At 45.1% G+C, this 24,135-nt stretch overlaps 1 protein-coding gene across 1 annotated transcript in view; it reads right to left on the bottom strand.

The window, feature by feature from the left end:
* LOC311107517 (vascular endothelial growth factor receptor kdr-like) overlaps nucleotides 1–24,135 on the bottom strand; it is a 68,917-nt gene that overhangs the window by 11,664 nt on the left and 33,118 nt on the right. Inside the window, exons 12-25 of the mRNA XM_084150017.1 lie at nucleotides 19,811–19,919; nucleotides 18,283–18,567; nucleotides 17,872–18,018; nucleotides 17,580–17,708; nucleotides 13,873–13,979; nucleotides 13,116–13,242; nucleotides 12,154–12,258; nucleotides 9,387–9,500; nucleotides 9,105–9,193; nucleotides 8,782–8,935; nucleotides 8,026–8,123; nucleotides 7,298–7,420; nucleotides 5,216–5,327; nucleotides 2,717–2,816 (exon numbers count right to left, since the gene is read on the bottom strand). Coding sequence (XP_084006143.1) covers nucleotides 2,717–2,816; nucleotides 5,216–5,327; nucleotides 7,298–7,420; nucleotides 8,026–8,123; nucleotides 8,782–8,935; nucleotides 9,105–9,193; nucleotides 9,387–9,500; nucleotides 12,154–12,258; nucleotides 13,116–13,242; nucleotides 13,873–13,979; nucleotides 17,580–17,708; nucleotides 17,872–18,018; nucleotides 18,283–18,567; nucleotides 19,811–19,919 — 1,799 coding nt within the window. The remainder of the gene's footprint in view (nucleotides 1–2,716; nucleotides 2,817–5,215; nucleotides 5,328–7,297; nucleotides 7,421–8,025; nucleotides 8,124–8,781; nucleotides 8,936–9,104; nucleotides 9,194–9,386; nucleotides 9,501–12,153; nucleotides 12,259–13,115; nucleotides 13,243–13,872; nucleotides 13,980–17,579; nucleotides 17,709–17,871; nucleotides 18,019–18,282; nucleotides 18,568–19,810; nucleotides 19,920–24,135) is intronic.

Raw genomic sequence — 24,135 nt, 5'->3', positions numbered from 1 at the left:
CACATGGGCCGCACATCAAGAGGAGGGGATGTAGACAGCATCGTACGGCCGCACAATTTCAACCCTGCTTCCTCTCTGCTGCGTAAGGGGAAAAATTGGTTCCTCCTCTTCTGTCTCTTCAGGGAATACTTTGCCGTGGGGGGCCATTGTGGTGGTCAGAATTCCTTAGTCCACTACTCTCTTCTGGCAAGACAGTTGTGGGATGTTGGGAGGTGGACATCCGTTTTTCTCTATTCCCGCGTCTTGAGGAGCGTCTTCCACATTCCGATGAGGATGCATCAGATCGCCGTTGGGCTGATGGAGGAACTTTCGATCTTTTAAGCGGAGGGTCACATTCCTGACGAGCCGGTGCACCAGCAGCAGCGTAGATATACCACCCTGTATCGCCCGGCCCTCCGGTCCCTTTCATCATCCATATAACGGGGGGGTTGGGGTCAAGGTCAGGGTCAGAGACTCTGGATCCCAGGCTCCCACACACGATCAAAGGAGAAGTGTGGGAGAAGGGGTATTACCCCTGTAGACGAGAGTGTGTACCGCTCCTCTGCTTGCCATTTAAAGTGCTATCAGTGGGTCTTGTGTTTATCTCAGACAAGAGGCAGGTTGTACATCATGGTTCCATGGCATGAACATGCTCTCTATATCTTCATTCTGTCAATGGACCGCTTTGCTTTGAACCAGAATGGAAAGTATCTTAGAGAGGGATCTTAGAGAGAGGAACTTGGCACCAGTGGGTCTGGCTCTGGATCTACCGAGCTGCATTTACTTCTATTCGCGTCCATGCTCTCTAAAGCCTGTGTCACATGAAGCAATTTGGACACAATTTCTGTTGCAGAGTTGCAAGTGACATCATCTCAAGCAACTTTGCTGATACACAAAGCAATTCAAACGCAATTGAAATTGCATGCAACATCCAATCCTGTCATACATCACATCCTGGTTTCATAAATGATTTTTTATTCAAACATTTGGTCATTGTAACAGCATTGATATATAGACAAAATGCTGGCTGTACAATTTAGCTAGCTAGCCAAAATGTTGCCTATTTGCCAACTATGCTTTACCAAGCTAGCTAGCAAGCTAACCAAGCTACCGACGAGCTAAGCTAGCTAGCTAGTGCAGTTCATGTTGGACAATTTCAATTGAAACTGAACAGAGAAAGGTCTGGGTTCACTTTTAAAATTACATGTATTGACTGCCAGACCATGTACATAAACCACAACTAGCCACGGTGTCTAGAATTGTTTATACATTTCCCATTTGCCATGTCTCTTTTGTCGCCATTTGTAGCAGCACTGACAGCTGTATTGACATGACAACTGGGTCGGAGTTCCGAACAGAATGATATGACGAGTCGACCGAAACTTTTTTTCTACTCACTGATTGGACATTGCATACAGTCAGTTGCGTGAAATAGGATTGATTTCTATCTCCTGCGATGCAATGCAACTAAGTTTCAGGCAACTTTTGGGGAGTGACACACGGAGCAACCCAGATGCAACTTTGTTGCAAGCAACATAAATTGCCTCCAGATTGCTTCGTGTGACATCGGCTTAAGACTCCAGTCTGGATCGTATTTTGCTGGTCATCTCCAATCACCATCTCCCATGTATTGGTGATATATCCATTAACTTGTCTCCAGTTGGCATAAGATGTTTAAACGAATTCTGGACTTCTCATTGGTACAGAGTTATAAAACATAAATACAACATTTATCATTTCTAAATGAATAAGAAAGAGGAAGTTTGACTCCACCACACTCTGTCACAAATGAAAACCAAATGCTATGCACACACATGTGCACATATAACTGAATGTGAGATTGATTAAGAGCAGAGCTCAGGAAGTGAGAGCAAGGGGTCCTTATTGTAAACTCGGACGTGTGCCATAGCCTGGGACAGTGAGTGAGAGAGAGAGAGCCCCAGACAGGGCGCCCTGCTGAGAAGCCACCCAGTCACCTAAAGGCAACAACAACCCTAGCTCTCCCTATCCAGTCCACCTCCCTGCTAGACAAACAGCACTGATACCACAGGGCCAGGAGAAACCCCCCTAGACTCCCCCAAAGATATTCTGTTTCAGCAGCAGCGTCCACCTCTGCCCTGCTTCAGAGCCCCCTTGTGTGGACAAGGGGAGGGAGTCTCCCGCCCTTTTGCTCTCATTGCCCTGTGTCTAGCTGCTCCCCCAGGCCGCTCACCACTCCCCCAGCCTTTAATGTGGGGCTTAATTACGGCCGCATCGATGTCAGTCTTAAAATGGATGCGCCCGCAGCCCCCTCAGTTAACTGCCAATCAGCAGCTCCCGTCTCTCCTCCACATTCAGAGCTGGATTACCCACGATGCCTATCAGCCCTGTCGCCCATTCTCATAAATGAAGGAGCTGATACAAGGCCTCTTTTCAGCTATATCAATATGGGAGGCTTTTCTTGACTGCCCTTTAATGTGTTGCTCTGAGCAAGAGTTCCTGTTAGCTAATTACCCTCAGGAGAGGTTGGGGGATACGGAGACATGACTAGAGGCATGCTTCAGGCTCTTTACAAGTTTCAAGAGCCAAGAGAGCCCAGTGTATTATGCACAGGCAAGAGGTAAGAGAGCTATAGCATTTATGATGAACCTTCTGACATGGGCCACTCTTCAAACTCTTCCTTTTTTGGCCTGAGTTAGATGATGAGATGGGGTTTGTATGTTAAGTAATGGAGAAACAAAGATTGCTTGATCCTTACATTTCAGAGGAGGAGTATTCCGGAGCTCTCATCCTGGTCCCTTCCTTCAGTCGGCAGCAGAACTCCTCATCGATGTGTAAGCCGGGATATGGAGAGGCACCTGGGGAGGGGAGAGGGAGAGTGAGAGGTGGAGGGTTATCAGACACTTAAATCTCCCACATAGAGAGGGTTGGATACTTTATACAGATTAGAGAAGAAAGCTTCATAAATACTAGGTTAAGACTGTTTAAACATCAACTGATTGACCTTACACATGAGCAATGATATTATACATTGAATAACATCTAGAGATAGTGCTAGAATAATGATGAAATTGGAATATCGGGGGTGAGGCATGATTTTTAAAATATAACTTTAATTCATGCTTGGCTCAGTCTAAATAAAAGCAGTAATACACTAAGCCAACTTGTATCAAATATCCAATCCAGTTGGGGTTTTCGAAAATATTGTCCATGCCATGTAATCCATAAACATTTCCTGACTCATGAACAAATATTTTCATGTACCCGACTGAGATCCCTGACACAATATCAGATAGCATCTAAATCTCCAGAGCACTATGTGGATATTAACAAGCAGTCTTAGGAGGAGGAGTCGCCTGCTAGAACACCCTTTTATCTTTTCTCTCCATCACATCAACCAATCATGGTAAACAAATAGTTTGATTACCGCATAACTCATGTCTAACACAGAAACCAGGGTGTAGTTGATGGTTTGGCACCTAAACTAACAAGACATGGAAATCCAAAACTCAAGCTGCTAGACTGCGGGTCAAGTCTCGATATGCATATGCCAGCATCTTGGGACTGGAGCAAACCTTTGACCTTCAAACACCTATCAGGTTGCCAGACCTGAGTGTTTGTAATTTTTTTGCAGTCGTTTCGTGTCCTAATTTATCTTTCTAAGACCATGTTAACTCCAACCATGATGTGTGAGTGAGCGAGTGGTTCTTTGAAGGTATATGTATCAGTGCCTGTGGGTATTTAGTCTTTTTTTATTGTATTTTATTAGGATCCCCATTAGTTGTTGCCAAGGCAGCAGCTACTCTTACTGGGGACCAAACAGAGTGTGTGTGGTTGTGACAAAGAAAGATTACAGGAGAAAGAGAGAGAGTAAGAGAGAGAGAGAGAGAGAGAGAGAGAGAGAGAGAGAGAGAGAGAGAGAGAGAGAGAGAGAGAGAGAGAGAGAGAGAGAGAGAGAGAGAGAGAGAGAGAGAGAGAGAGAGAGAGAGAGAGGAGAGAGAGAGAGAGAGAGAGAGTGAGCGAGAGAGAGAGAGAGCGATAAAGAGAGAGCATGAGAGAGAGAGAGTGAGAGACAAAGAGAAAGCATGAGAGAGAGAGAGCGAGAGAGAGAACGAGTGTTTGCATGTACCCCATGTCTTGAGGTAGTTCACATTTCACACCCTTTTTTGTTGACCCAAGTCCTCCTGGTGATTGGCTTCATGGCAAGTGTAGCAGCACAATCAAACCTAAAGCCCTGCATCAATGTACTGTTCTTTCCTTACACTTTCCTAACATTTACTCTGAATGTTGTCCTTGCTACCTATGGTGACATTTGAGCATACAATATGTCATGTGGAGTCTTGCTATTGAACAGCTTGGTCTGCTTTGTTGCACGGTGTGAAGACTGTCATGGACCTACGTTCAATGGCGTCTCAAAGGTTGCAGTGGTTTCACAGCAGGGGCAAACATTTACATTGATCGGCTGCTTGGTTACAGCGCATTTGCATTGCCAGCTGGGAATGGAACGGACGGCTTAAATGGGAGGTATTCTTTCTTTTTAATGGCCCTTGCCTGTGATAAAATTCACAGTCGAAGTTCACTCATGCTTTTGCATGAGCAGCATGAAAATAGTTTTCTCAAGCTGACAATGCAGCCCCGTTTTATCCCAGAGGCACAATTATGCAGTAGCAGAAGACAGTTATGACCCAGTACATCTGGAGAAGCTGCAAGGCTGGGGGCACCTTGCCTCGCTAGCTGACTGGAGACTCCTCACTGAACATCGCTGGCTGATGACAGAAAGAAACCTCTCCTTTCTTTGTAAGGAATACTGCACACTGTGTGCAAAATTGTAAGATTACATTTGCAAAAGCTTTTTTGAAAACAATTTTGAGACTATTTCATAAAAAACTAATTCTAAGCAGTAATGTTTACAGAGAAATAACAAAAACACATTTAGCATAATAGAATTTCTCTGAAAGAAGTAAATTGTGGGGCAAAAAAGGGCAGTGAGCATGGAAGCAGTCCATGTTTGTAGTTTCATTACCAGTCTTAAAACAATAGTCCTTGTAGATGAGATTCAAGATAAGGACCTACACAACAGAGGAAATCTGCATTGAATAAGTCTGTAATGTTCCAAATGGCTGCGTTGTGAAATGTGTACTGCTGTTTGTTCATTTCTGCTCATTAATTCTGCTGATTGGGAGGTCAGGTGAGGAGGTGAGGGACAATAAGGCACAGTGAGTCATTCCTGGTCAGGACTAAAGGAATGTATATTTACCCAGAGAGAAAATCTCCCACATTAGGACTCCAAAGGACCACACATCGCTTTGAGTGGTGTAGATCTTGTCAAAAATGGCCTCTGGCGCCATCCACTTGAGGGGCAGTCTGGACTGTAGGGGGGGAGAGATGGAGATAAGAGACGACAGCTCTTTTAAATCGGTATCTCATCTCACCTGTGTGACTGGCTCTCTCACTAATACCATCAATAACCAACCTGTCACATCTGAGGAGAAGCAGAAGGGCTTGAGTTGAGTAAAGTAGCATACATGCCCTCATGCCGTAGCTCTACCAAACATCCTCAACAACCAAACATCCTCTAGTCTATGCAGACAGACACGTTTATTCTGTATTCAGACAAACACTGAAATCTGCCCAGAATATCTGGCATTTCCCAGAACTATTGCATTTATTCAGTCTGTCTTTACAGTACCTTCAGAAAGTATTCACACCCCTTTACTTTTTCCACATTTTGTTGTTACAGCCTGAATTTAAAATGGATTAAATTGAGATATTTTGGTCACTGGCCTACACACAATGCCCCATAATGTCAAAATGGAATTATGTTTTTCGAGATTTGTACAAATTAATTACAAATGAAAAGCTGAAATGTATTGAGTCAATAAGACCCCTTAGTTATGGCAAGCCTAAATAAGTTCAGGAGTAAAAATGTGCTTAAGAAGTCACATAAATTGTATGGACTCACTCTGTGTGCAATAAAAGTGTTTAACGTAATTTTTGAATGACAACCTCATCTCTGTACCCCACACATACAATTAATTATCTGTAAGGTCCCTCAGTCGAGTAGTGAATTCAAACACAGATTCCACCACAAAGACCAGGGAGGTTTTCCAATGCCTATTGGTAGATGGGTAAAAAAAAGCAGACATGGAATATCCCGTTGAGCATGGTGAAGTTATTAATTACACTTTGGATGGTATATCAATACACCCAGTCACTACAAAGATATAGGCATCCTTCCTAACTCCGCTCAGGGATTTCAACAAGAGGCCAATGGTGACTATAAAACAGTTAAAGAGTTGAATGGCTGTGATAGGAAAAAACTGAGGATGGATCAACAACATTGTAGTTACTCCACAATACTAACCTAATTGACAGAGTAAAAAGAAGGAAGCCTGTACAGAATAAAAATATATATTACTAAAGTAATACTGCAAAAAATGTGGCAAAGCAAAAAACATTTTGTCCTGAATACAAAGTGTTATGTTTGGGGCAAATCCAATACAACACCATTTTCCATATTTTCACGCATAGTGGTGGCTGCATCATGTTATGGGTATGCTTGTAATCGTTAAGGACTGGGGAGTTTTTCAGGATAAAAAAGAAACATAACGGAGCTAAGCACAGGCAAAATCCTAGAGGAAAACCTAGTTCAGTCTGCTTTCTACCAGACACTGGGAGATGAATTCACCTTTCAGCAGGACAATAACCTAAAACACAAGGCCAAATCTACACTGGAGTTGCTTATCAAGAAGACAGTGAATGTTCCTGAGTGGCTGAGTTACAGTTTCTACTTAAATCTGCTTGAAAATCTATGGCAAGTCTTGAAAATGGCTGTGTAGCAATGATCAACAACCAATTTGACAAAGCTTGAAGAATTTTGAAAAGAATATTGTACAATCCAGGTGTGTGCAAAGCTCTTACAGACTTACCCAGAAAGACTCACAGCTGTAATTGCTGCCAAAGGTGATTCTAACATGTATTGACTCAGGCGTCTGAATACTTATGTAAATTAGATATTTCTGTACTTCATTTTCAATAAATTTGGGGTATTGTGTGAATCCATTTTGAATTCAGGCTGTATCACAACAAAATGTGGAATAAGTCAAGGGGTATGAATACTTTCTGAAGGCGCTGTCGTTTTTGCCAAGTCGGTGGTAACAGACCACTGTTATTGTCCTTTTCCATCAAGCTGAGTTTTCTTGAATGATGGTAGTCAAGTTACAGTCTCTGGTCTCTTTCACACAACAGGCGGTAATCGTCAAGTCATTGGTGCATTTCATCACATATATAATGTACTTATTATGTCAGATTAATAGTAGTACAGTATGTAGCTACTAACATCTCCTTTGCGAATGTAGTCTGGGTCTTTGTAGATGTCTCTGGCCAGTCCAAAATCGCAAATCTTCACAACATTATTCTCCGACAGTAAGATGTTTCTTGCAGCCAGGTCACGATGAATACACTAACGAAAAGAAGAAAAAACATACAATATGATTAGGATTGACATCAATGTATGACTTTACATGAAAGTTTGAGTTATGTGGAGATATCTCAAGTTAAGCTTCAGCCTAATGTGATAATGCATGGCTAGAGCCAGGACTATTTCCTGACCATGTGACCTTACAGGAAACACTCATGGCCCTGTGCATGTCAGCTAAGACAACTATATGGAACAGTCATCAGTGATATTCTGATGTGAAGTGTTCCATATCCAGGTTAAGCCCTTCTCTCTAATGGGGATAGTTACAACAATCGGTTCACTAATTAGTCTCATCTGCTCTCCCAGAGCTTGTGACTGACTTTTAAATGTGAATGAGCTTTAGACTGATTATAGTCAATATGCCAATAGACTCACAGGGAACATAGTTGACTATGAATGAAAAAGGTGAACAAAAACAACTTCCCCAGCTGTCAAAATACAACAGCATTTTATTAAAGTCAACTGGACAGAATAAAGCTTTATAAACTGGTATTAGTGGATTAGAAACAGCAACATGTGTCTTACCAGACTGCCTTTCGCAAACAAATTGATTTTGATACAGTAATTTGCCTAGAGGAAGTGCATACCTTGCGTGAAGCCAGGAACTCCATGCCTTTTGCAACTTGGAAACTGTAGCAAATCAAATCTTCCATCGTCAGCACTCTCTTGTACAGATCCTCTGGCTCTGAGGGTAAAACAAAAACATAAAGCAGTAATGAATACAAGCTATTTTCATAAACATGATTTAGTATGGTGTAACATTAATTATGCACAATACACATGTATACATGCATGATCAACAACTCCATATATATTTTTTATGTAAGCCTCCCACACAAAAAAACCTGCAACATGCCATCATCAAAACACCTTTTGTCACGTACAGTACGGTTCATTCATCCACCTACAGTCTCTGTCTTATTAAAAACATCCTTCAAAGACAGGAGAGGATGCTTGGTGTTATTTTAGATATGGGGTGAGACGTGTGATATCGGTGCAGTGTGACAGCAGGGGGGTTTGTGGAGGAACCCAGAGGACTCCTTCCACCATCCCACCTGAGTAAATATTTAATCACACCAGAAATAACACATCACAAAACGAAATGTCCGATACGCCAGGACCAGACAAACACTCCTGTCAGAGGAGGAAGTCAACAGAGGCCTTCTCCTCCATTCCTCCTTCTCATCCAGGCCCAGTGGGTGTCAGCCTGGGGTTCTGTTCTATCGATTGCAATTATGAACAGGAGGAGGAAATGTCCCATCAGGCCCAGGGAAGAAAACAATCAGGGGGAGGGTGGGGTGGAGGTGAGGGGAAGGAAGACGCCGTTGGCTCCTTTAGTTTACCTTCCTCCTCTTCCTCTGAGTCACAGTAGCTCTTATCTTCCACGAAGCCGGAGCTGGCCGAGCTTCCGGTGCTTGCCACGCTCTCCAGGCGCCGCTTGATGAGCTCGCTGAGGTCACAGCCCGACCCCGACGTCACCACCTCACTGTCCTGGCTCTGACAAGACACACACGAGATACAGATGCAAACCTTTAGAATGCGGCTCTGCTGACAATCTGGGCTTTTCCTATTAGGTTGAGACATAGACTAAATCATGAATGCTTTTGAATAGGTTGACTGAGAATGCAGATTTCTGAAAGCTTCAGTCATGGAGGTCCTGATTTACCTTATAAACGATGAAATCAGCCCTCTTGCTTCTCAAGTAGTTTGACAAGTTTCCATATTTGCAGTACTCCACTATCATCATCAATGGCCCTGAGAAGAAAGAAACACAGAATTCAAAGAAAATGATTAACAAGTAATGACTCATAAACTGTGAAAACAGTGTGTTGAAATCATGAAGGATTTTCTTGGAGATTCCAGCAATTTATACATTTAATTCACAAGTCATTCAGTGTGGCTAAGTTTGACCATAGAGTTAACCCTGTCCTGTCTCTCTCTCTCTCACCTCCAGGCTTGGTGCAGGCTCCCAGCAGGTTGACCACGTTCAAATGATGACCAATGTGGATCAGGATCTTCAGCTCTGACATCAGAGCCTTGCGCTCATTTGTCGTAGCTCCTCCTGTTACAACAAAAACACACAGACCATTTCAAATCAAATCAAATCAAATGTTATTGGCCACATGCGCCGAATACAACAGGTGCAGACATTACAGTGAAATGCTTACTTACAGCCCTTAACCAACAGTGCATTTATTTTTAATAAAAAAGTAGAATAAAACAACAAAAAAGTGTTGAGAAAAAAAGAGCAGAAGTAAAATAAAATAACAGTAGGGAGGCTATATATACAGGGGGGTACCGGTGCAGAGTCAATGTGCGGGGGCACCGGCTAGTTGAGGTAGTTGAAGTAATATGTACATGTGGGTAGAGTTAAAGTGACTATGCATAAATAATTAACAGAGTAGCAGCAGCGTAAAAAGATGGGGTGGGGAGGGATGCTGGTTAAATATAAATGTCCTATTGCGGGGATACTGTTTCATACAACCCCTCAAAAGTGTGGATGCATTTTGACTTTAAATTACATTTTCATCTAAGTTATTTAGCTTTGTTTAAGATTACTCCAACTGATGTATGTTCATGGACGTCTGGAAACCAAACAGTATAGATGTAAAATAAAGAACAGATTTGATACATGTGGAGGAGATTTAAGATAGGCAAGGAAGGTTTCATATAAGATAATAAGATCCTCTACATGAGAACATTCAATGTGCCAGGTTAAGATGGTATGCAAAGATAATGGCAGGAAATAAATTAAGTTAACATGGGAATATATTTAAATTAAAAAATAAACATCCGCCTTCTCTCACATTCAAACAGATACTCGCATACAAGAGGGCACAACCCAAAGCACGGCCATACATTACATCAAAATAAACCCTGCAGCACACATGGAGAGACAATTTAACTGTTGACTGTGAACATTATTCTATCCAAGAACAGATAATGCTGTTGTTTTTCTCAGTTGTATATCTACTCTACACATCATATAAGAGGCAGATATCTGTGTCAGGCACGCTATGAGGTCAGATGGAGGGTTATTCTTAACCAAATAAACTAAACACCATCAAAGTGACTGGTCCTTTTTGGGGTGCCATCGACGCCAAAGATTAATGGTCAACCATAAGTCAACCTCTCTGCTACGTTGATCTCAAAGACTGTGGAATACTAGTCAATGTTGGGTGGCAGCCTAATGCGTCCAATGAGCCTGTGTAATGTCTCTCTCTTTCATTATCTGAAAAGCTCATCTGGCCACAGTTGGTTGGAGTTAGCAATGGTAGTAAACAATGATGTCCCTAACTGATAAACAAAATGAAAACATCGACTGAACAAAATGGTGCGAAATATTCTTGCTCTTATCCATCACTGACTCCCTGGATGTGGTTTACTCTAACAGGGATTTTAGTCGATTTTAATAATGAATCAATGACTTGAATTTAAATAATGAATGGAGAACATGAGAGTTGAGCTGAGTTTTGGGTCTGTACTTCTGCTCTGTCTTATGTTGGCTCATCACAGTGGTCCCAGCCTGCTCTGGAAGCTGGAGCTGACTGACGGTGAGTCTCAAACCACCCCTCGGAGGGTCAGTTTAAGGAAGTGAGCTGCTTTTCATTACGTTTGACCTGGGGTTCCTGGAGCAGAGCAGCGGAGCAGCAGCCAGCCGGTGCGCTTGGTTCCTCTGTGATTAATGGAAGGGGATGATTAATGCTGTGACACTGACGGAAATATCTAACAAATGGCCTGATTTATCATGTAGCTAACCCTAACCCTATCACAACACCATCACTATCCAGACATGGTCCCATTAGTCTACAGAGTTAGAGTTGACCATCCCAACAGAGCCAAGTGGAAAGTTAGTTTGACCACTTCGACCCTAAGGGGATACAGCCAGTGATGTTGGGCTGAAATTATTACTCTGCTAAGATCACTCGGCCAAATCCCTTGGACAGTCTCTCTTGCTTCTGGAGTCTCTCTTCTTCCACATTGCTTTTCGCTTCCATTTCGATGGAATAAATATGTTCTGCCAGATTTAGAAAGATTGTGAAATGTGGCTGTAAGTTATGGTGACCATAAATCTTATGTGGGGAAAGAAGAGGGGAGTCGTTGTTTTCAATTGTTTGTGTATCTAAAAAAACATCAGAGTTACAATCATTAATAAGGATTGACGTGCATATTTTTTGTTGATGCATAATTTGTACCTTACACTTTTAAACTTTTCATCACCTGCAAATCTTGGACCCAAGTGGAATGCTTTCCTGATTCCTGTCATATCTGCAGACTGCCATCCTCATCAGGTACACCAAGGTCTTAGTCTCGCTCAGGCCAAACAGTCTGTGAGAAGCAGCTATCACACGCCTACTTTGAACGAATACCCCGTGCGCAACTGTTAATTGCACACACGCGCTATCACAGCTTTTGATTTCATATCATGCACGAGAAACCAAATCATCTACTGAAGTGACAGATGGCTGTTTTACATCTGTTACACTCAGAACAATGGCTGTTGTGTTTATACTGTAGGCCTGTCCACCTGCATTAGGAGAGGAGCACCTTCATCAGTACCATTTCCACCAGGTGGGAGCGAAAGGAAGCCATGTGGAAAACAACCTGTATCACTTTTCAGCATAGTTTTCCAACAGAAATGACGTGAGAGTACTGTTAATGAGCATATGTTACGTTTTCAGATGAAAGTCTTGATAATAATGCCTCTACCATACCTTTCAGCATTTTGACGGCCACAGTCTTGCAGGTCGAGAGCTTGTCGATCCCAAAAGCAGAAGCCTCCACCACTTTCCCGAAGGCTCCATGGCCCAGAGTTTTGCCTGGAACAGAGAGAGAGAGAGAGAGAGAGAGAGAGAGAGAGAGAGAGAGAGAGAGAGAGAGAGAGAGAGAGAGGCCAGTGAGTTAAGTAAATCAGGTTGGGTTCCCTGTCAGGGGAGATATGGACCTGTAATTAACCTTTTACTGCAGTGGGCTAAATCAGGGTCACACAGAGTGATTCTTGGTCTACATTGAAACAAATCTACTTTGAAACAAAAGTATACACCTCACACACATGGTTATGGGCTTAAAAAAAAGAAGACACCTGTACCATGTCAGATATACTGTAGAGTTGAAATGTATTCAATTTTGAGTTTGAATCCCAATATTACACTTTATATACATCACAGAAGACTCGGATCTTCGTATGTAAAAAAAATAAGAATCATTTTTCATTATTTAATTAAGAAAAATATTAATACCATTCCACCAATGAGGCCAAAGAGGGCGCTTTTTGTCATTGACTGCAGGAAAGGGCTACAACAACCTGCTGAGGTTCTGACCACTGGGCCCGTGAAGCGCTCCTCCAGAGGATATATAGTGCCGTTAAGACCAGGACACTAACGACGCTACACCCTCTTCACAGGGGGGTGACACTTCTGCCACATACCATCCTCTCTGGGACTATATTTCAATGTAATGGGCAAACAGGGTCGCACAGTTTAAGAGGACACAGAGTTATGGGTGACACCTCATCAAAATTACATTAACCTGTTGATGTGAAGTGTAGGGTGAACAAATAAATACACTTACAGTAGGTGCCCCTTCATGGTGCCTAAAGGCCTTTGAGTTACAGCGTCGTCATGGTGAGTGACTTCTTAGACCCTACCAGTGCTGTATGGTGTAGTAAGTTACTCACCCAGTCTGAGGCGGTCTCTGGGAAACTCCCACTTGCTGCTGTCGTACTGCAGGAGTTCACACTGCTCGTCCAGAGGAAATTCGTCTGGGTCGATGATGATGGATGGACCCATCTTATAATCCACAGACTGGAAGGGGGGGGGGGGAGAGGGAGAAGAAAATGGTGATGGAGCTCATGTACAGTAAGTATGTGAAATCAAACATGATTTATTTTCATGTTAACTAAAGGACAAGAGCACATGCTCTACCATGACTGTGCCATTGCTGTAATATTACTGTAGCTACTTCTATTGTCTTAGGACTGTTGAGGCATGTTCTCTACTTTCTTGTCATACACACAAACACGAGCTCATAACTTTTCCAATGCCAGGAAATGTGGAAATCGCAAACATCAAGCTAAAATTATCCCACCCAATTAAACTGCATTTCGCAAGACACATTTCAGTGATCGCAGTTGACAAAATCTGTATAGCGAGATTGCACTCCACTCCTGAAGCTCACATACAAAAACCTCAAAAATGTAGTGTGGATGTTTGAATAGGTCTTGAGAAGGGCATGCTGTCTGCACATTGTTACAAAAAATTATTGTTTTTTAATGGCATTATGCTGTGGTTAAATTAACCTAGTGAAAAATCAATGGTGATTCAAGTCCCCAGTGCAGTATCCAAACAGCTTACACTCTCAAATGTCTTCACAGTCAAGAAGAGTGAGACAGAGAGTAGAGAACTAGCTGTGATTGCAGGGAGATCTCTTGTTACCTTCCTCAGCTTGCGGATGAAGAGGATGAGCATGAGCCAGAGGAAGGTTGCAGCAGCTCCTGTACACACCAGGACGATCACCTCAATGTTGGCCTTCCCCTCATCACCTGGAAGGACATCACAGGAACAATTAGTCAACTGTTGTTCACCGAGGAATTTAGTGTTTTCTATGATTCTTGAAAAATGTATACAAAATGATACAGTGGCTTGCGAAAGTATTCACCCCCCTTGGCATTTTTCCTATTTTGTTGCCATACAACCTGGAATCAAAATGGATTTTGGGGGGGTTTGTATCATTTGATTTACACAACATGCCTACCACTTTGAAGATGCTAAATATTTTTTATTGTGAAACAAACAAGAAATAAGACAAAAAAACAGAAAACTTGAGCGTGCATAACTATTCACCCCACCCCCCCCCCAAAGTCAATACTTTGTAGAGCCACCTTTTGCAGCAATTACAGCTGCAAGTCTCTTGGGGTATGTATCTATAAGCTTGGCACATCTAACCACTGGGATTTTTGCCCATTCTTCAAGGCAAAACTGCTCCAGCTCCTTCAAGTTGGATGGGTTTCGCTGGTGTACAGCAATCTTTAAGTCATACCACAGATTCTCAATTGGATTGAGGTCTGGGCTTTAACTAGGCCATTCCAAGACATTTAAATGTTTCCCCTTAAACCATTCGAGTGTTGCTTTAGCAGTATGCTTAGGGTCATTGTCCTGCTGGAAGGTGAACCTCCACCTCAGTCTCAAATCTCTGGAAGACTGAAACAGGTTTCCCTCAAGAATGTCCCTGTATTTAGCACCATCCATCATTCCTTCAATTCTGACCAGTTTCCCAGTCCCTGCCGATGAAAAACATGGGATGGTGTTCTCAGGGTGATGAGAGGTGTTGGGTTTGCGCCAGACATAGCTTTTTCCTTGATTGCCAAAAAGCTCAATGTTAGTCTCATCTGACCAGAGTACCTTCTTCCATATGTTTGGGGAGTCTCCCACATGCCTTTTGGCGAACACCAAACGTGTTTGCTTATTTTTTTTCTTTAAGCAATGGCTTTTTCTGGCCACTCTTCTGTAAAGCCCAGCTCTTTGGAGTGTACAGCTTAAAGTGGTCCTATGGACAGATACTCCAATCTCCGCTGTGGAGCTTTGCAGCTCTTTCAGGGTTATCTTTGGTCTCTTTGTTGTGTCACGCCCTGGCTCTAGGGACTCTTTTATGTTGAGCCAGGGTGTGTAGAGTGTATGTTTTGTGCTCTTTGTTTTCCATTCTAGTATTGTATTTCTATGTTGGCCAATGTGGTTCTCAATCAGAGGCAACGTGTATCAGCTGTTGCTTCTTGTCTCTGATTGAGAACCATACTTAAGCAGCCAGTTTTCCCACAGTGTTTGTGGGATCTTGTTCCAAGTAGGTTGTGTTTGATCCAAGGACGTCACGTTATCGTTTTGTTGTTTTTGTTCGTGTGATCTTTATTTAATAAATATGTTTGCAAATAACGCTGCGCATTGGTCCTCTGTTCCCGACGATCGTGACAGAAGATCCCACCAAAACTGGACCAAGCAGCGTGTCCAGGAGCCATCGCCAGGGGAATCGCTAGCGGATCTCCGTGGCAACCTCGACTGGGTCAAGCCTAGTGAAGAGCAGAGAGGGTGGACTTGGGAGCAGTGGAGGAAGAGTCTCGACTGGGCCAAGCCAAATGAAGAGCAGAGTGGTTGGACTTTGGAGCAGTGGAGGAAGAGTCTGGCGAGAGATAGGGAGGCTTGGTCCACGGGGAGGAGAGACACCCAGAAATTTTTTAGGGGGGGGCTCACGCCGTGGACGACAGGGCAGCAGGAGGCCGCGATGGAGCGGTCCAGCGGGTTTGCAGAGGAGGCCGCCAGGTTAAGGGGGCCACTGGTCACAGAGGAGAGGGAAAGTGTAGAGGCACGGCGAGAGGTACTGGGGTGTGTTACCAGTCCGGTCCGGCCCGTTCCTGATCCCTGCGTAGGGCCAGTGGTGTGTGTCCCCAGTACGGTCCGGCCTGTTCCTGTTCCTCGCATCGAGCCTGTGGTGCATGACGTCAGCCCGGCCCGGCCTGTTCCTGCTCCACGCACCCAGCCTATGGTGCGCGTCGCCAGCCCGGCCCGGCCTGTTCCTGCTCCCCGCACCAAGCCTATGGTGCGCGTCGCCAGCCCGGCCCGGCCCGCTCCTGCTCCCCGCACCAAGTCAGTGGTGCGCTTCGTCAGCCCGGTCCGGCCCGTTCCTGCTCCCCGCACCAAGTCAGTGGTGCGCTTCGTCAGCCCGGTCCGGCCCGTTCCTGCTCCCCGCACCAAGCCTATGGTGCGCGTTGCCAGCCTGGCCCGGCCTGTTCCTGCTCCCCGCACCAAGCCTATGGTGCGCTTCGTCAGCCCGGTCCGGCCTGTTCCTGCTCCCCGCACCAAGCCTAGGGTGCACGTCGCCAACCCGGCCCGGCCTGTTCCTGCTCCCCGCACCAAGTCAGTGGTGCGCGTCGCCAGCCCGGCCCGGTCCATTCCTGCTCTCTGCACCAAGTCAGTGGTGCGCTTCGTCAGCCCGGTCCGGCCCGCTCCTGCTCCCCGCACCAAGCCTATGGTGCACGTCGCCAGCCCGGCTCGGCCTGTTCCTGCTCCCCACACCAAGCCAGTGGTGTGCGTCGTCAGTCCGGCACAGCCCGTGCCTGTTCCACCGGTGCCTGGTCCGGTACCGGTCAGCTGCTCCACTCCGGAGCTAGAGCAATCCGCTCCACCAGTGTTCAGTCCAGCTCTGGCCAGCAGGGCCAGACCGGACCAGGGGTACTTTGGGGGGTTAGAGAGGGAGTGGGGATCATGCCCGGAGCCGGATCCGCCGCCAAGGCGGAGTGCCCACCCGGTCCCTCCCCTGTGGTGTTTGGTTGGCGCGGTCGGAGTCCGCGCCTTTGGGGGGGGGTACTGTCACGCCCTGGCTCTAGGGACTCTTTTATGTTGAGCCAGGGTGTGTAGAGTGTATGTTTTGTGCTCTTTGTTTTCCATTCTAGTATTGTATTTCTATGTTGGCCAGTGTGGTTCTCAATCAGAGGCAACGTGTATCAGCTGTTGCTTGTTGTCTCTGATTGAGAACCATACTTAAGCAGCCAGTTTTCCCACAGTGTTTGTGGGATCTTGTTCCAAGTAGGTTGTGTTTGATCCAAGGACGTCACGTTATCGTTTTGTTGTTTTTGTTCGTGTGATCTTTATTTAATAAATATGTTCGCAAATAACGCTGCGCATTGGTCCTCTGTTCCCGACGATCGTGACATGTTGCCTCTCTGATTAATGCCCTCCTTGCCTGGTCCGTGAGTTTTGGTGGGCGGCCCTCTCTTGGCAGGCTTGTTGTGGTGCCATATTCTTTCCATTTTTTTATAATGGATTTAATGGTGCTCCGTGGGATGTTTGGATATTTTTTTATAATCCAACCCTGATCTGTACTTCTCCACAACTTTGTCCCTGACCTCTTTGGAGAGCTCCTTGGTCTTCATAGTGCCGCTTGCTTGGTGGTGCCCCTTGCTTAGTGGTGGTGCAGACTCTGGGGCCTTTCAGAACAGGTGTATATATACTGAGATCATGTGACAGATCATGTGACACTTAGATTGCACACAGGTGGACTTTATTTAACTAATTATGTGACTTCTGAAGGTAATTGGTTGCATCAGATTATCGTCAAGACCATTATGATGGAAATAAAGAGGTAAGTGACTCACCCACGACAGTGACGACAGCGCTGGCTTTCACACTTCCCTCATCGTTGCTGGCCAGACACTCGTACAAGCCCTCATCGTCTTTCTTCACTCTCTCGATCGTCAGCACCCCATCATCCCTCAGAGTAATACCTGGAACACAGCATGAAGTCTACAACTCAGATTCTATGGAGGAAATTACTAATATGGTTGAGCAATTCAGCAACGAGTAGGCCCAGGAGATTTTGCTGATCATGTGACCCGACCAGGGAAACCTCAGGGCCCCTAATCCTGAGTCATTTCCAGCTGTTCTTACCTGGACCCTCTTGTACTGGTAGGTTGTCTTTGTACCAGGTGATGTAGGGTGGCGGCACTCCCAGGGCGTAGCAGGCCATAGTCAGAGTACTGCTGCTGTTTACATCCTGATTGGTCAGGTTCTGTCTCAGCCACGGCCTCTTCCTCTCTGTTTCAATCACAAAAGCATATCTGAATTAGATCACTCTTCTATTCAAGATTTTCCTCAGACAATCTCATCTCTCAACTGAATTTCATAATCATGAGTGGGATTATATCCAGGAGCAGGCACTTTTTAACCCAAAATACGATGTAATACAAACATATTATTCTCAGAAAGAGTTTGGCAATACCCCTATAACATGCAATTACTGTTCTGTTAGAGACCTCATTGAACACCCAGCAGGCAATGTTCTCCCTGTCACTTCCTCACCATGCACTGTCAGCACAGTCTTGACTATGACTTTCTTGTTGTGGATGTTGCGCGCCCAGCACTGGTAGCCTGCTGTGTGATTCCTGGACACATTGTGCAGGCTTAGGGAGAGAGAGATAGAGTAGGGGCTGAGCTGCAGGGCCGTGACGTTGTTGGTGATGGTGTAGTTCTGAGGGTCCTTCCACTGCAGGTCTGTGTACAGGTACCGAGTCCCCCTGCAGGTCAGAGTAACGTCATCACCCTCGATGGCAGTCTGGGGCTCGATGGCCAGGTGCTGAGGGTGATCTGGTGGGGGAGAGGGAAAAAACACATCAGGTCATTAGGAGTGTTAGAGCATTTCTTTTTGTGGGGGAGGACACCCCATTTGGGTGCCTAGTAAAACTACCATGCATAAGCATGGGTTAGATTATTGTACAGTGTGCAAGTGGGTTACAAGAGCATCTTTGTTACTGCCTGTAACCCTCTCCTCTCAGCGAAATAGACACTGAAGCTGTCCTATTCTGGGAAAGAACATCTCTGAAACATCAAGCTGTGCATCACCACACCTGGAATGCCAAATTTGCAGTTATTTCCTGTTTCATCACTGTTAATTGGAAGCACGTTGGCGGTGTGCGGTGAGCAGCGCTGCTGTTCAGCCTACAGCAGTGCAATAGGAATCAGGCCGGGGTCGGCCTTGGGGGAGCCAGACTGAGTTTGTTTATTCAGAACACTGGAAAGCATTCTGTGTTCCGTAAGAGAAGACAGCTGTTATTACAATTCTGCCGTCCTCTTTTTCAGTAGCATTCCAGTGCTCTCGATCTCCACCTCTGGAATGGTGGCACATTGCAGCACTTCCTCTAGGGAATTGTCTTATTCTCATCCGGATCCTCAGAGTTTGGCATCATCAGCTGTGTCCCCAATCATAGTGTCACCACCATTCCCAATTCCAATCAATCAGTTTTCAACTTAAAAAACGTCCAGGTTTTCAAAATGTTCCACTGTTATGACTGCTTGCGTGACCTGACAGCTGATTTCTCCTGTCATTACATAACTGTACTAAATGGAATTTTCATTTCATGAACATTTGGAACTGTTCAGATGCATAAAAAAATGATTCATGCAGCAGCAGGCTCCAAAAAGAAGAGAAATGGCCTGCCGGCGCTCCAGTGTACGCTCAGAGCTGTTTTTAAACTTGCGGTATTAGACTGCACCATATGGCCCAGGACATGTTTGCCTCTTCCGTTCAGTCCTGAAGCCTGCCTGCTCCAGAGGAAGATGGTTTAAATTAATGCCTCCATCTGCAATCTTTATTGCACAGTACAATCTGTGCATTCTTGCGCTTGCCACGCAATTCATTACAGTGCATATGTGTGGTCACTGGAAGCGAAACTTCATGTATGTCACAGTTACACTGTATGCCTGGCCCGTAAAAATAAAAACCACTCGAGCATTTCTGCTTGTAATTTCGCCTTATGCTGTATAAAAAATATCCAATGTTGTTCTTTCAATCAACTCCCCACGTTGTGTAGTGTTAAGTTGACCCACTTACCGTCCACATAGAAGGGGGTTTTCAGTGTACGGGTGCCAAGTTTGTTCTGGGCCGCACAGGAGTAGATCCCCGTGACGTTAGCCGCCCCCACCACTAGCGTACTCACAGTCTATGGAGGAGAGTGAATAAGCCAATCATTAGATCTACAGTACAGCCAGCAAATGCTGTACACTATATCTCCTTCAAAATAGATTTTATCTCAATGAGACTAACCTGTATAAATAAAGGTTAAATGAAAAATGTTCAGGTTGGCATAAGATTAATTATACCTCAATCCATACGCACTGACACAATGTCTTTTGAAATACCCCAGCAGATTTTCCATCAACATCAGAGTGGCTATTTGCCATTAGTGAGTGTGTCAGAGGTCTGCCTTAGGCCGAGCCTGTTTTATACTCTCATCACAATAATGGAAGGATACATCTGGACCCCGCAGCACAGCTCCACAGAAAGAGTGCCTGGCCCGCCGTGTCATTTCCTGAAGAGCATTTACAATGCCACACTCGATTCTATCACCGTTGGATTGGAACCCGTTTAATGGCTTAAGTAGACACAACACTAAGTACGATTTGGGCAAGGGGCCAGATCGCGTGGGGTTCTGTTTTGTGTTCAGAACAACATCTGTTTTCAGAGCAGCTACATCAAAGGTGCTGAATGCTGTGGCTGTATTGTCTGGGTGGTGTCAACTTCCTGGGTTTCTAGCGTCATTGTGCTCTGCCCCTCAGAAACAGGGCTTTAGCCATGAGACTGGACTGTGTGTGACACATTTTCACTCTTTTAATATGGTTTCAATGTTCCAGCTCATATTGTGAGTGTGCGCTGTGTAAACATGTTTGGATGGAAAAGCTACTTAAAAGTTGTGTTAAGTTGTCTACCCCGAGTCGTTATGACATTGGTCAGAGCACTGATGGAGTAGTTGTGTGGTGTTGTTACTTTCATTACTCATGACGATGTAACGTGAGCTGGAAAACAGTCGTTTCAACAAGTGTACTCTGTCCCTAAGTGGTGACCTGACCAGATGCACTGTGACCCCAGGGAGGGCCCATGCCTCTCTCCTCCCTCCTTCCCTGGTGCTGTGACCCAGCCCGGTCGGTCCCCCTCTCCACCAGGAGCCCCCCTGAGGCTGGCCCTGCAAACCTGATTAACACTCTACTCTCATTCACGGAGAACAGCGATTTATGTGGGGTGACAGAAAATTATTATCTCCCAACAAACCGGTGCTTGTTATCACTGACCCTTAGTCCTCACCCCTATAAAACACAGGTAAATAAGGAGTGTCTTCCTATTTATTTATTTATAGGAGCGTAGCAGTGGTCGGGAGAGGTTGTGTTTTCTCTAGCAGGAGGTAAGCTTGGCTTCTTATATGGTGTTGAGTAAAGCTTAAACCATGTATTTAGATTGTAGGTAGGTAGTTGTAGTTAGGTATTGTAGGTAGTTTATTTAGGTAGTTATTTAGGTAGTTATTGTAGGTTTCTGTAGGTAATTATTGTAGGTAAGTATTGTTTACGGCGGAGCCCGGCGAAGCACGAGGCTAGCTAGCTAGCGGGTAGCTACTGGTAACGTTTAGCAACGGTGTATAGTTGTCTCCAATGTTATTTCACGCTTAAGAGTACCTGTAATTAAGCCAGCTAGCTACCTACCATTCAGCCGTTTTTCTAACCTCATTATCTGAGACATCAACGTTAGGTAGTTAGTAGCTACTGTACTTAATTACACCTACTGATTGCAGAAGACAAAAGTCAGCTGGCGTCGGGTAAGTTTGGCTTTATACATAGCTTGGGCTTCGTCGAGTAAGGCTTAATTATGTATTTAGATTGTAGTTAGGTATTGTAGGTAGGCCCGCAGCACGAAGCTAGCTAGCTAGCCGTCTTTCAAACAAAGTCAACACAGTAGCCATTGCTAGTTAGCTAACACGACCAGCTAACTGTACTGTAGCAGCTAAATACAATATATTTGTGCTAGCTAGCCAACGTTTAATTTTTGCTGCGTTATGAAAGGAACTAGACACGGACACGAATTATCTGTTTAGTGTGTTAACACACTATTGGTAGTTTGTTGTAACCAAGTATTGGTGCTAAACTGTGTGTTATTGGATGCTAGCATGCTAGTTAGCTATGGCGTCATAGTTAGGCATCGTGGGCTGTTGTGGGTAGTTATTGTAGGTTAGCATTGTTTTCGGCGGTGCCGGGTGTAGCACGAAGCTAGCTAGCTAGCCGTTTTTCAAACAAAGTCAACACAGTAGCCATTGCTAGCTAGCCAACATGACCAGCTAACTGTACTGTAGCAGCTAAATACAATATATTTGTGCTAGCTAGCCAACGTTTAATTATTGCTGCGTTATGAAAGGAACTAGACACGGACACGAATTATCTGTTTAGTGTGTTAACACACTATTGGTAGTTTGTTGTAACCAAGTATTGGTGCTAAACTGTGTGTTATTGGATGCTAGCATGCTAGTTAGCTATGGTGTCATAGTTAGGCATCGTGGGCTGTTGTGGGTAGTTATTGTAGGTTAGCATTGTTTTCGGCGGTGCCGGGTGTAGCACGAAGCTAGCTAGCTAGCCGTTTTTCAAACTAAGTCAACACAGTAGCCATTGCTAGCTAGCCAACACGACCAGCTAACTGTACTGTAGCAGCTAAATACAATATATTTGTGCTAGCTAGCCAACGTTTAATTATTGCTGCGTTATGAAAGGAACTAGACACGGACACGAATTATCTGTTTAGTGTGTTTACACACTATTGGTAGTTTGTTGTAACCAAGTATTGGTGCTAAACTGTGTGTTATTGGATGCTAGCATGCTAGTTTATGGTGTCATAGTTAGATAGCTGAATAAAGTAAGCTGAGTCTATTCCTTGAAACATTGAACCGCTGCAGTTCACAACAATTCTAATTTCTAAAGTGGAAGTTGGGAGAGTTTTTGTTCGGGTGGTTCAGTGAAACAATTATAGTTTCTGAGGTGGAAGTTTTGGTGAGTGAGGCCCTACTCTCTCCTCTCCCAGATGTTTAGTTCATTTCATTCCGATCTCCTCTGCATTATTGTAGCCATTTGATACAGCCTGTCAACTATGCCTCTGCCTATCCCTGTTCTCTCCTCTCCGCATAGGCTACACAAACGCCTCACACCGCGTGGCTGCTGCCTCTCTAACCTGGTGGTCCCTGCACGCACCCCACACCTGGAGTTCCAGGTCTCAGGCAGCCTCTGGAACTGCCGTTCTGCTGCCAACAAAGCTGACTTCATCCCAGCCTATGCTAACCTCCAGTCCCTCGACTTCCTGGCGCTGACGGAAACATGGATTACCACTGAAAACACTGCTACTCCTACTGCTCTCTCCTCGTCTGACCATGTGTTCTCGCATACCCCGAGAGCATCTGGTCAGAGGGGTGGTGGCACAGGAATCCTCATCTCTCCCAAGTGGACATTCTCAATTTTTACCCTAACCCATCTGTCTATCTCCTCATTTGAATTCCATGCTGTCACAGTCACTAGCCCATTTAAGCTTAATATCCTTGTCATCTATCGCCCTCCAGGTTCCCTTGGAGAGTTCATCAATGAGCTTGACGCCTTGATAAGTTCCTTTCCTGAGGATGGCTCACCCCTCACAGTTTTGGGGGATTTCAACCTCCCTACGTCTACATTTGACTCATTTCTCTCTGCCTCCTTCTTTCCACTCCTCTCCTCTTTTGACCTCACCCTCTCACCGTCCCCCCCTACTCACAAGGCAGGCAATACGCTTGACCTCATCTTTACTAGATGCTGCTCTTCTACTAATCTCACTGCAACTCCCCTCCATGTCTCCGACCACTACTTTGTTTCCTTTTCTCTCTCGCTCTCCTCCAACACTACTCACTCTGCCCCTACACAGATGGTAATGCGCCGCCGCAACCTTCGCTCTCTCTCTCCCACTACTCTCTCCTCTTCCATCCTATCATCTCTTCCCTCTGCTCAATCCTTCTCCCTCCAATCTCCTGATTCTGCCTCCTCAACCCTCCTCTCCTCCCTTTCTGCATCCTTTGACTCTCTGTGTCCCCTACCCTCCCGGCCGGCTCGGTCCTCCCCTCCAGCTCCGTGGCTGGATGACTCATTGCGAGCTCACAGAACAGAGCTCCGGGCAGCGGAGCGGAAATGGAAGAAAACTAAACTCCCTGCCGACCTGGCATCTTTTCACTCCCTCCTCTCTACATTTTCTTCATCTGTTTCTGCTGCTAAGGCCACTTTCTACCACTCTAAATTCCAAGCATCTGCCTCTAACCCTAGGAAGCTCTTTGCCACATTCTCCTCCCTGCTGAATCCCCCCCCACCCCCCCCCCCCCCCTCCTCTCT

The sequence above is a fragment of the Coregonus lavaretus genome, assembly GCF_964263955.1.
Source record: "Coregonus lavaretus genome assembly, chromosome: 32".
Taxonomy (NCBI): domain Eukaryota; kingdom Metazoa; phylum Chordata; class Actinopteri; order Salmoniformes; family Salmonidae; genus Coregonus; species Coregonus lavaretus.
The sequence above is the reverse complement of the archived record's forward strand: the minus strand, read 5'-3'. Positions and strand labels throughout refer to the sequence as shown.